This window comes from Mastomys coucha, unplaced genomic scaffold, assembly GCF_008632895.1.
Source record: "Mastomys coucha isolate ucsf_1 unplaced genomic scaffold, UCSF_Mcou_1 pScaffold22, whole genome shotgun sequence".
In the NCBI taxonomy this organism is placed as follows: domain Eukaryota; kingdom Metazoa; phylum Chordata; class Mammalia; order Rodentia; family Muridae; genus Mastomys; species Mastomys coucha.
The window spans coordinates 229,511,844-229,524,328 of record NW_022196905.1 but is presented as its reverse complement, the minus strand read 5'-3'; the positions used below and the strand labels follow the sequence as shown (position 1 = coordinate 229,524,328).

The 12,485-nt window shown below is 38.4% G+C and overlaps 1 protein-coding gene across 1 annotated transcript in view; it reads right to left on the bottom strand.

Moving 5' to 3' along the window:
- The window catches only part of Rbl2 (RB transcriptional corepressor like 2), a 52,621-nt gene that overhangs the window by 11,388 nt on the left and 28,748 nt on the right, over positions 1-12,485 (bottom strand). The window contains exons 12-17 of the mRNA XM_031340830.1: positions 10,778-10,915; positions 9,273-9,437; positions 8,593-8,704; positions 4,244-4,510; positions 3,814-4,094; positions 3,551-3,727 (exon numbers count right to left, since the gene is read on the bottom strand). Coding sequence (XP_031196690.1) covers positions 3,551-3,727; positions 3,814-4,094; positions 4,244-4,510; positions 8,593-8,704; positions 9,273-9,437; positions 10,778-10,915 — 1,140 coding nt within the window. The remainder of the gene's footprint in view (positions 1-3,550; positions 3,728-3,813; positions 4,095-4,243; positions 4,511-8,592; positions 8,705-9,272; positions 9,438-10,777; positions 10,916-12,485) is intronic.

Here is a 12,485-nt window from a genome sequence, read left to right as displayed (position 1 = left end):
TTACTGAAAATCTCCAATAGAAAATACTTAATTCAAAAGAAAGCAAATCTCAAGGAATAGAGCTATATAGTGAATGGAATGTGTGTATAAAAGATACATAGAGCTATACAGAGAATGGAATGTGTGTATATAAGAAACATAGAAAACAAGGGAAACGGCAGACAAAGTCGAGTCAGTAACAATAAACATGGATTAAACACAATATGTTAGAAAATTGGAATACTGGGAAACATCAAACTGTGTTGTCTTGGGAGACAGATTATTTGACAGTAAACAACAGATATGTTCACTTAATCAGTAGTCAAAAGAAAGCTGTAAAGTAGGTTTTAAAAAGCAACACAAATATTACTGAAGAATTAGTTCACTTCACAAAGGACCAGCCCATCAGAAAGCTATAGGTACATAAGTACCTAAGTCTACCTATTAATACAGTACTAAAACATGAACCCCATTGCAGAAAGGGGTAAAATAGACAACCTCAAAATATGTAGAGATTTCAATACAGAACTTTCAACAATAGCAGATCTCAGCAGAGGATCAAAGTGAAAACAGAAAACAAGTCTCTTAAACAACTTGACCTAATAAACATCTAGAAAGCACTCTATTCTCATGATGGCAATAGAGTATTTACCTAAACTAATGTCAAACTGCTAGACACAGTTTTCAGTTTGTATGGTGCTTAACTGTCATGCCCAAAGCCTTGGGTTCAGTCACCAGCACTGGGTAAAACTGGCATGGCTGTATATACCTGTAACTCTAGCACTTAGGAATAGAGGAAGCCCAAGTCTGGGTTGCGATATATGTGACCTTGTCATCAAGCACACAAAAACCCTGCATACATTTAAAAGAACTGGAATACATAAAAGTGTTTTTCAGACGATGAAATGAAACTAGAAATCAGCAACAGAGAGAAGTTTGGGAAATTCACAAAATTGTAAGTCACATGGTCCTGCAGAACATGCAAGCTAAATAGAAATCATATGAAAATCAAGTGTAATTTGAGATAAACATACATGATACCAAGTTCTGAGATGTAGCTAATATGATGCCTGGCTTTGTAGTTAGTGTTATATTTACAAAGGATACTGAAATACTGTTTTTAAAGACACTGAGAAAATATAGTATAATACTAAATATATATTATATTCCTAATTGTACAATGTACTAGGAAAAAAATCCAAGATACTGTGGCATAAAGTGAGTAAAAATGTTAGATGCAAGGCTAGTGACCTAAAGGAAGACAGAGCTAACTCCTAGAAACTGTTCTTTGGCCCTGTGTACGCACACACACCAAATAAATGAAAAAATTTAAAAGGCCAAAGTAAGCTGAAAGAAGAAAATAATAATGGGTGTGTCTTAATAGAAATAATAAATGAAGTCAAGCAGTCTTAGAAATTATCAAAATTTACCAACCTTTATTTAGATTGACCAAGAAAAATAACTCAAATTACTACAATCAGAAATGAAAGAGGACTTTACTATAGACCTTAAAGGAAAAAAAAAATTACATGTCCTTAGCTCGGGAGACAGACAGTGTCTTAAATGATACCCACTGCCAAAAACTCTAGAAGTGACAGGTGAACGGAACAGACCTATAAGAACAGTAAAGGTGAGTTCATCAATACATTACCCACAAGGGAAAGACCAGGTTCCAGGGACTTCTTGGCCAATATCAAACTTCACAGAGAATAAGAGGAAACATTTGTCTTTCTAAAAGGCCAGGTTTACCCCAGGAACAAAACCAGGCAAAACCATGCAATAAAATCCCAGTCAACAGCTTGTGAATAAGCACACCATTCTTCAACAAACTAGTAAACCCAACATGAAATTAAAAATTGTCACCGTAAGTAAAAGATTTGCAAAGGGAAGGCAAATGATCCACTATGAAATCCAACCAATGCAGTATACATCATTAGCGTATCAAAACTACAATGAATACAGAAAAAGGCCTTTAATAACACCCAACACCTTTTTATGAAACAACATTCAATAAGCTAAAACGCCTCACTGGGTGAAAGCAGTCTATCTGAGGTTACAGGTGAGGTGGAGGAGAGATTTAATGCCACATTCCAATAGCGAAAGACTAGTTAATTATTTTCTAAGTAAGACTAGGAAGCATACAAGGATTTCTACTTTTAAAATTTTACTAGATGTTCTAACCATAATAATTGTACCATTACTTGTCCATATTTGGACAAGTATTAAGACTGCATAATCTGCACATAAAAATAGTTGACACAAAATATGCTTAATGAGTATCAGTAAAAGGTTCAGGACTGGAGATGGAGCTGAGTATAGAGTGCTTGTCTAGCATTTTAATGGCCCTAGGTTCAATCTCTGCACCACAAAAGCAAAACAAAACAAACAAACAAACAAACCAACCAACTTAGCAAGGTTGCTGGATACAAAGTCGAGGCACAGAACCCAACTATTTTCGGTACTCTTGCTATGAGTACATCAAAACCAAAACAGCTACATTTACAATACCATCAAAACCTACAGGAAAAATGACAAGGGTGAGAGCTACATTCTGAAAGCATGACCCATTGTTAAAAATCAAAGACCTAAGCAAATGTGAAAACTTGCCATGTGGAGGAAGGAAGACTGAACGTAAGGTGACTGAGTTCCCCCAAGTGACCTATAGATTTTCATGTGACTCTTTTATGACAGTGACAACTTGATTCTAAAATTTTTATGGACTTCCAGTTGACTGAGAATAGCTAAAATAGTCTAAAATAAAACAAAATTAGGACCCATTTCCCAATTTCAAAATTTACAGAAAAGCAAGCGTCATTGAGAGTATAAAGTACTACCTATGACAGACACAGATCAACATAATCAAATAGACAGTCTCGACATAACCCATGTGTCCATGAGAACTGATTCCACAAACATGCCAAAACCGTTTATTCAGTGGGGAGACATGGCTTAAGTAACAGTGTAGCAGCCAGAAAGCAACACAAAGACTGAAACTGGACATGACTCTCATCCTACATGTAAAGAGGACTCGTGGTAAGTCAGAAACAGAAATGCAGAAGACATGGCAACCCTTCATGATACTGGACCTCAAATTTGGCAATGAATTCTCAGGGCAAAAACTCCATCCCTCTCTAAACATATAACAAGTCTTTTTTTAAGTACTGATGAGAAACTAGAGGAATTAAGAACTTTATATATTGCATATAGGAATATAAAAGTATGGAACCACACTTTGAAAAGTAGCCTGGCAGTTCCTTAGGGTTTACACATACCCATATGACCCACAGATCCATTTCTAAACATTTACTCTGAGAGAAATGGAAGTCTGTGTCTACACAAAATATCACCTATAATGCATACAACAGTGTTGTTCATAATTGCAAGAAACAATCCACATGTCTATTAATAGATGGATAAAAAATACTGCCCAATATCTCTAAAATGTCTATAAAATTCTAAAGCTCTGCTGAGAGCACATATTTGGGATGTAAGACTCAGTGAGTAGCTATTTAAAAATGTTCAGGAAATGAAGGAGTACCATTGCCTTTGCAGTACTGAAAATGGGACTTACCTTCGCCATCACATAAATGGCACACATTAACAACTGGTCCAGATGTCTGTCCATCATAAGTTCGGTACACTGGATTATAGAGAATTCAAAGCAGGTCCAAATTTTTTTCCTCAGTTCATCTGAAATATCTAGTTTTGTACAAAGATCTCGAAGGCGGACACCGGCTAAGTAGTAAACCTAACAGAGAGATAAGAATATTTCAAACCCTATTTAATGCTTACACTTCCCAAGCCTGTGCTGCAGTAGGGTGCATGAAAAATTACCTTTCTAAAGAAAAGTGATAAGGAGCTAGTCTTCCGTGGCCTGGTACTGCTGCTGGTTAATGGCTGGCCTTGGTTCTGCTGTTGTCCGCCAGGGGAAATCTGTTGAATAGCCACTGGACCGGGGACTTGCAAAGTTGTTCCTGTGACCTGTTGGGAACTCAGACTTCCAGCCAGTGCTTGGGCACTGAGGGGCTGGATAGAGCCAGTCACAGCCTGTGCCTGGCCCCCAACATTGACTTGAACTGGGAAGAATGTTATCCCTCCATTTTCGTTGGCAATACCTGCAGTTTGTTACAAAGAAGAAAAGAAGGTTGACATGAAGTCTTCGTTTCTTTCCTCCCCATCTTCCATCATCTTTGACACTTTCCAAATCTTAGGTGACTTTCTGACAAATGCCAGAGAACTCAATCCCTAACTCTGTCTTCCTTACCTTGAACTGGAATGGTCACTGTTTGTCCATTGTTGGCCGTGACAGTGGCTGTTGCCATGGTGACCAAGGTCTGTCCAGGAACTGGTGTGACAGAGACAGCCTCCCCAGATACATTCTGCACGGGGACAGCGTTGACTAGGGGTTGTGGGGGGATGCGCCCAGATGTGCTTCCTTCAGAGGGACTATCATTCTCAAACAGGCGCCTTCTAGTAGTACTGACTGTTGGGGAACTGTACCTGTCATACAATGTGGTTGGAGATGTTATACCTACGATCAAAAGAAATCAAACTATTTAACAAAGAGACAATTCAGACCTCTAGCTAAGCTCTTGTTCAAAAGGAAATTCAGTGTGTTTCAAATACTTCATAATTTCAAAAGCAAATAAAATGTACAGAAGTCATGGTGAACCCATATTTGTTCTAGTGGAAATTCAACTGGAAGCATTTCGCAAAGGAGACACTCTGCCTCACGGTGCTCTCTTTCTGGTTTTCCTTCCTGTAAATGAAGCAAGGCTTTGTCCTCAGTCACCATGTCCTCTGTTATGACTTTGGTGAAGAGGCCATTTAAGGAATCATTTACTTTTTCCCATATTCCAATTTTAACAAAGACATTACCTGGCCAGGAGATAGGATGATGTGCCTGCTATCCTGTGATTTTCTCCTTCAGCTTTCTGTGAATATTCATCAGTCTTTTTCCACAAAGGAAAGATTACTAACATCCTATATTCTTCAGTAGATAGACATGTATGGTATAGATTTAATAAACTTAGTTTTAAACAGCTTTATTGAGATATGACTCATGTGCCATACATTTTATTCACTTCAGTTATATAATTCAATGGCTTTATAAAATAATTTTTGAATTGTTGCAAAATATAAAAATAACCTTACCAGCATTAGCCATTTTTAAATACATATTTACAGCATTGTATAACTATTAACATTCTTTCTTCAACTTTTTTTTTTTTTTTTTTTTTGAGACAAGGTCTCTCTGTGTAGTTCTGGGTATCCCAGAACTCACTATTTAGCAAAAGCTGACCTCAGACTCACTTGCTCCTGCCTCCCAAGTGCAGGGATTAAGGGCATGCAGCACCATGCCCATGCCCAAAACGATTGTTCTTTTCTTAGTCACTCTAAACAAAAGCTAAGTGTTATGGCTTAGTTTAAGGATTCTTACTAATATGTGCATGTTTGAATCGTAACTATTCCTTTTTCCCATGTCCACCTGTAAGACCTGTGTAACAGTAGCTCTTACAATTTTAAAGGTAAAAGTAGGGAGATCAACAGGAGTGAATCCTGGAAGCTGTGTCTTAGCATTCTCTGGATTACAAGAAGACAGAAAAAGCCAGGGACTGGGTTGTGGAACCAGCATCATGTAGATTTTCCTAACTTAAGGGAGATGTAGCAAGGACAAAGAAAAGGAAGTTGAATGTCAAACTTTAATTCACAAACTACAAAAACCAGACTGAAAAAGTCAGGCTTATCAGAGCTGAGACAGCTCTGTTTGACTGAAAAGTAGTTAAACCATTCCTGTTGTTCTTTCACGATGAGGAAAGACTGGAGATGGCTGAGCAGTGAGAGCACTGCTCTTGCAGATGACGCAGGTTTGGATCTCAGCACCCACATGGCGGCTCTCAACTACCATAACTCCACTTACAGAGGGTCCAACACCTTCTGACCTCTGCAGGCACCAGGCACATTCATGGTACACAGACATACATGTAGGTGAAACGGTCATACACATAAATCTAAAATCAATTTTTGTTGCAGCATTTTCTCTGTCCAATCACATTAGGGCACGGACAGGCCTGTGATTGGACAGGAATAGAGAGGTGGAGCTAGAGTGGGAGGAGGAGAAAGGTCAGGAGCAGGAGGAGAAGAGATCATGGAGTCAGAGGATGATAAAGAGTCAGGCCCCGAGTGGTTATACAACCCAGCAAAGGTTTTTACAAAAGAGATTAATTAGGTTAGAATACTGTCTTTATTATTTGGTTCTGAAATTATTGTATTGGCATCTTGTAAATTATGATATTATTATTATCTTATATTATCTTAATATACCTGATTGGATATTAAGGTCTTAAGAGTCATGCATTACCTACTGGGTCCTAGGCACTAGCTGGATGAATGATTGTGGGGGTGTGTAAAGCATTGCCTGTGAGCGAGATGTTGCAACCAAGCTGGGAGAGAATAACAAGAGTCCGCCATCAACAGTTTATTCTTCGTTACATAAAACCACAGCACTCTGAAGTGTTCACACCTACATTTCTACTCAAGACTTATGCTAATAAATTTGTCCATTGAAAACCACACTCGTGGGGAAAAAAGAGATCTCCAAATGAGCTACATTTCATTTGGTTTATGGCAACAACCATTGAGTGTGTCCTTTACACCTATGGTTACTGCACACACCATGCTCATCCACACACACACTTCCCCAGCTCACACAATGTGCACTGTGAGGCACAGAAGACATTGATCACAGGAAGCTCTCTGCCCAGGCACTCCAAGGCCCACAGCATTGCTCTCCCTGGCAGGCTTGAGGCACTGTTGTAGTGTCCCCAACACTAACGACAGGTGCACCTAGTAGCTAGCATATCTTCATACTCTTTGTAAGCAAATATATATATATATATATAAAAGCAAACTGTTCTTGCAGGAAAGGGAGTTTTAACGGGGGGATTCATTTTTTTTAATTCCCGCAACAAATTTTTAAATGAGAAAGATTTCAAAAAGCATTTAATTAGTTTGGTTTTCTGTTGTTTATTATTGTTTTGGGACAGGGTCTCATGTAGCTAAATCAGACTGGCCTTAAAGTGAAGATCCTCCTACCTTAGCCTTCAAGTGTTAGAATTACAGAAGTCTGCCACCACAGCCTGTATCATCCATATTTACTGAGTAGGCACTGAGTTAGAGTAAACTTGATTTTAAAACTGATCCACTTATTGCTAATGGCTTTCAAGTACATTGTGAAATAGGCCTAGTATTAGCAATATTCTAATGGATTTGGGGCTCTCCAGAAATTATTTTACATATATATATGTATATATGTAAAATACATATACATATACATATATATATATAAACAAACTGTTCTTTGAAAATAGCTGTGGAGCTGGTGTGTACTCAAGAGTAAGATGTGTGGGCTGGAGAGATGGCTCAGTGGTTAAGAGCACTGACCGCTCTTCCAGAGGTCTTGAGTTCAATTCCCAGCAGCCATATGGTGACTCACAACCATCTGTAATGGGATCTGATGCTCTCTTCTGGTGTCTCTGAAGAGAGCAAAGGTGTACTCATATACATAAAATAAATAAATACATCTTTTAAAAAAAGAGTAGCATGTGTGCTTTACATTTGGGAGTCCCTGACTTCAATCTTCAACCATGGGGAAAACAAAAAGAACCTCAAGGAAGGCGGACCTCACACATGAACATGAACCTAGCACTGAGGCAGCCATCTAAGGAGCTAGCTACAACATAAGCCGGATTTTCTGTGTCTTTTGGGCCAGCAGCGATATCACATTACTAAGTATCGCAACACAGCTCCAGTGAGGAAGCTGACATGTTCCACTCACGGAGCCAACCTATGCTCACTGGCTTATCTGTATCTACCTGTGGCCCAGAGCTCTATCCTTAACATCCGGCTGTGGTGCTACATACCTGATTCCCAGCTATGCAAGGGGGTTAGTCAGGAGGGCTAAGGATGGAAATTAGCCTGGGCAACACAGTGAGACTCCCATCTCTAATAAACATAACAAAATAAAAGCATAAAAAGAAGACACACTCGAAAGAATGAGAGAATTCACTGAGAAGTCTGTGGCCAGCAATTGTAAGTATTGTTAGCAGTTTGCTTTTCCCATTTCTGCCCTTTTGTTTATAGATGGATATGCACTTACAAAAGATCAAGTTAAATGTAAAGTGTTCTAAAAAGATAAGCTTGGCACTCCCATAATCCTTGTTGGGGGAAGCAAGGCAATGTAGAATTCAAGAGGAGCCTGGGCTATATAGCCAAACCTCTCACAATAATTTTTAATGTTTTTAATATTCCTTAAAAGCATTTTTAAGTCAGGTGTGGTGGCATACACCTGGAATCCAGCATTTGCAAAGTGGACAGTCAGGAGTCCAGGGTTATCAATGGTAACATAGCAAAGTTCAAGGCCAGCCTGGGCTACACAAGATCATGTTCCAACCCTCCTGCACACAAAAAGCATTTTTAAGTGATCGCTGTGTCACTAAAGGACACAATATTCTTTGCTATGCATAGCCTGTTAATTTTACTTACAGGTTTAGATGGGATGTAAGTATATAGATTCAAGACTCCAAAATATTCCTCTTTGTATTTTAAACTTACTTCTTCCGAGTCCTCCAGCATCAGCACGAACTTCACCCACCCTTCTCGGGGTTAAGGGAGAGCCAGCAATATAAATTTCATCTGTTCTCTCTAGGTTTTGAGGTGGCATGACCTATAAAGAAAGAATCATTTGCACAAAATCTTAACAGTCAAAAAGCAGTGCACACCTTTAATCCCAGCACTTGGAAGGTAGAGGCAGGCGGATCTCTATGAGTTCAGAGGCAAGCCTTGTCTACAGAGTGAGTTTTAGGATAGCCATGGCTACCCAGAGAAACCCTGTTTCGAAAAGAAAAGGAAAGGAATAAAAATAGAAAGACAGAAAGAGACAGATAGTAATAGTCTAAAGCAAAAGGAAAAATTTTTGTCCAATTAGTTATTTCTTAATAAAATTACTAAAACTAAAATTCTTAAAAGATTTAAAATCAATATGGAGACTGTGTCTGAGCTAGTGTACCTTATGATTTGGAGGTTCAGAATAGCAGCCTCAATCTTTCCTGTCATGGAAACCTTGAGGCAGTTACAGGTTCCTCTTTGATACAGGAATAAACCATTAACCACACTGCAAAGCCCTATACCCCAAAGGACAGAGACCCCAGCTCCAACCACTCTCTGTAGAAGGAGGCAATAAACAATATTGATGTGTTTCCCTTACAGAAAGATGCTAAGATATTGTCACAAACCTCTTCACATGTAGGGACTCTGTTTTCATTATCTCTAATTCTGTCCCACAGTGGGGACTTGGTTTTCCATGCCAAATGGTCTAAAATTTGTTCTTCAATCTGATTGAGGTGTTTGACCACTTCTCTGCAAAGACCATCTTCTGCTCTAATAAATACTTCAATTACCTGCAATAAAGAAAACACCCAGTTTATTGACTAGCAATTACTAGATTGTGCATTCAAAAGTATAAAAGCAAAATGAAACATCTGAATATTTTTAAAATATCCACATACTTTATCAGAAATTACAAGTTCATTAAAGCCATATATAGCAACTTGCTCATCATTTTATAGCCTGTAAATAATCTATACATGATAATATAAAATAGTTTGTACAAAATATACCTTATACATTGAACCTGAAAACAGTACTCTTTAAGTACTATGAGTTCAGAGGCAAGCCTTGTCTACAGAGTGAGTTTTAGGATAGCCATGGCTACCCAGAGAAACCCTGTTTCGAAAAGAAAAGGAAAGGAATAAAAATAGAAAGACAGAAAGAGGTTGGATGTATAGTTCAGAAATAGAGTGAATGCTTAAGGCTGTGGGCTCACTTTCCAGTATCAATAACACAAAATAATATTAATAGTCTCTAACCATAAGCAGAGTGTGGGGGCCCATGCCTGTAATCCTAGCTCTCAGGAGGTAGAGGCAAGAGAACAGAAATTTCAAGTTAACCTTGAGTTTGATGCCAGCCTGGTCTAGATGATGCCCTGTCTCAAAATAAGTAGGATGATAGAAAATAGATTTTTTTTCCTGAAAATAACTCCAATATTAAACTTTCATAAACGAGAAAGACATATACAAGCTATATAACATTAGAGATATGGATGCTGCTTTTTAATGAAGATTTCTTTTTACCCGTGTGTGTATATGTGTGTGTGCATGTGTGTGTGTGTGTGTGTGTGTGTGTGTGTGTGTGTGTGCATGTGTGTGTTTATGACCTGTGTATGGATGGAAGGATGTCAGAAATGGGTTCCCGATCTTCTGGACCTGGAGTTGACGTGGACTGGGAACTGAACTCAGGTCCTTTGCAAGAGCAAGAAGCACTTTTAACTGCTGAGCCATCCCTCCAGTCCCAGCATCCCTTCTTCTTACTTTCTGTACCTGCTTCTCTTTCTTTTCTTTCCAAGAGCTCATGCTTACTCCAGTTCAAGCCTGCAATCCTCCTGCCTACACTTTCCAAGTGCTGGGTTATAGGTGTGATCCACCACACCTGCCCCTACCCCCGACCTAGGTCTTTAATCATAGTATTCCGGCGTCCTTTGGCAGATGGAAAACATCCTGAATGTTTCAGGCAAAAGAGATCTGCCATACTACTATGTAGTACAAGAATTTACAAAGGTCAAAGACTCTTCTTTGTTCTCTGTGCAAAGATTATTAGATTTTTAATAGGTTTATATGTTTAATGTGAGCAAGGTAGATAACAAGAGGTTAGTCTCATAATCAGCAGTATAATTTTTAAATACCTTATAAAAATGATAATGTGGTACATCAAATATTTCAGCAATAAATGGAAAATTCCCAGGAGGCTTATAGGAAAAAGTGACCACGTCAAGGCAGCAGGCCAAGAGTGACCTGTGGAATGCATCGTGTTCCAGAACACCCTAGAAAACAAAGTCACATTTACAAACTGAAGCCTACTCTGAAAGCACTTCATATCCAGTCAGTTTAATTCCACTCATCTTTTTATTAAAGATGAAAGACATTTTAGAAACTTATGCTATGAAGTACTTTTTAAAAGGCATTTTCAAATGACAAACAACAAGTGTTTTGAGAATGTGAGAGAACTGTAGGCCCATGTGTTGCTGCTGGGGATATAAATGATAAAATGCTGCTGTGAAGAACAGTGTGCCGGCAGCTCAGAAAATTAACCATAGGATTACTGTATGGGGCTAGGGACAGGGCTCTGAGGTTCTGGATCCAATCTCCACAACCACTGTCTGATACATCAGTGGTAATTCTAGGAAGAAACACGTGCCTGGTACACCAGTATTATGGCAACATTGTTCACTACAGCCAAAGGCAGAATGATCCAGATGTCTATTAACCAATGAGTCACAAATAAAAGGTTTAAACACAAGGAAAGAAGTTGTAAAACTTTCTAGAACATGGATACATGGTGAAAAGAAAACCAATCCCAACACTAAAGGACAAATATAATATGATTCTATCTACCCAAGGAACCAAGAATGGGTAGGAACCAAGGCTGGAAGACAGTACACAGAGGGAGAGAAGGCGAGTGGGAAATCAGTCTTCAGTGGGTATAAGGTGGGGGGTAATGGATACAATCATGCTAATGTATCTTGAAATGTAACTTTCAAAATGATTAAAATGTTTTAAGTACATTTTGCCATAAGGAAAAATTTTAAATAAATTACTTAGATGAATAGACAGGTGCCTATTTAATATTAGTCCCTAAATTGTAGCTATGGTTTACATGCTATTCAGAATGTTTCAAACACACAAAGTAAAGTCATAAAGAAGCCCATTAGTGTAAACAGCCAAATGCAACCATATATGTATATGTGTATATGTACGTGTGTGTGTGTGTGTGTGGAATATATACATATGCATGTGGGTGCAGAGATGGCTCAGTGGTTAAGAGCACTTGTTACTGCTGCTGCAGAGGACCTGGCTTGAGTTCCCAGTGCCCCCATGGTGGTTCACAGCAATCTGTAATTCTGCTCTCAAAGGATCTAACCCCCCTTTCTGACCTTTGAAGGTTTAGGCACACTCACAGGGCACACACACAAAGGCACACTCATGGTGCATATATATGAACATAGAGGCAAAACACACAGATAAAATAAAATCTAAGAGTAAAATCAAACAAAACAAAACCAAAAAGGAAATGTAAGTCAGGCATAGTAGTCCGACCTTGTAATCACTGCATTTGAGAGGCTGAGGCAGGAAGATTAAACATTCAAGGCCAGTGTGGGTTATTCCAAATACAAGGCGTATGTGTACTACATTGTAAGACCTTGTCTCAAATTTTAATAAAAGAAAAAAAAGAGTTGAATATAAACAGATACAAGAAATTCAAGTTAATTACTGGCCAATTGTTTGACTTTTAAAATGTCATTTTAAAAATTAACACCATCTTTTTTACATTGTTTATTTTGCATGTTTGTTTTGTTTTGCTATTAGGAGCCACTTTTTTTTTTTTTTTTTTTT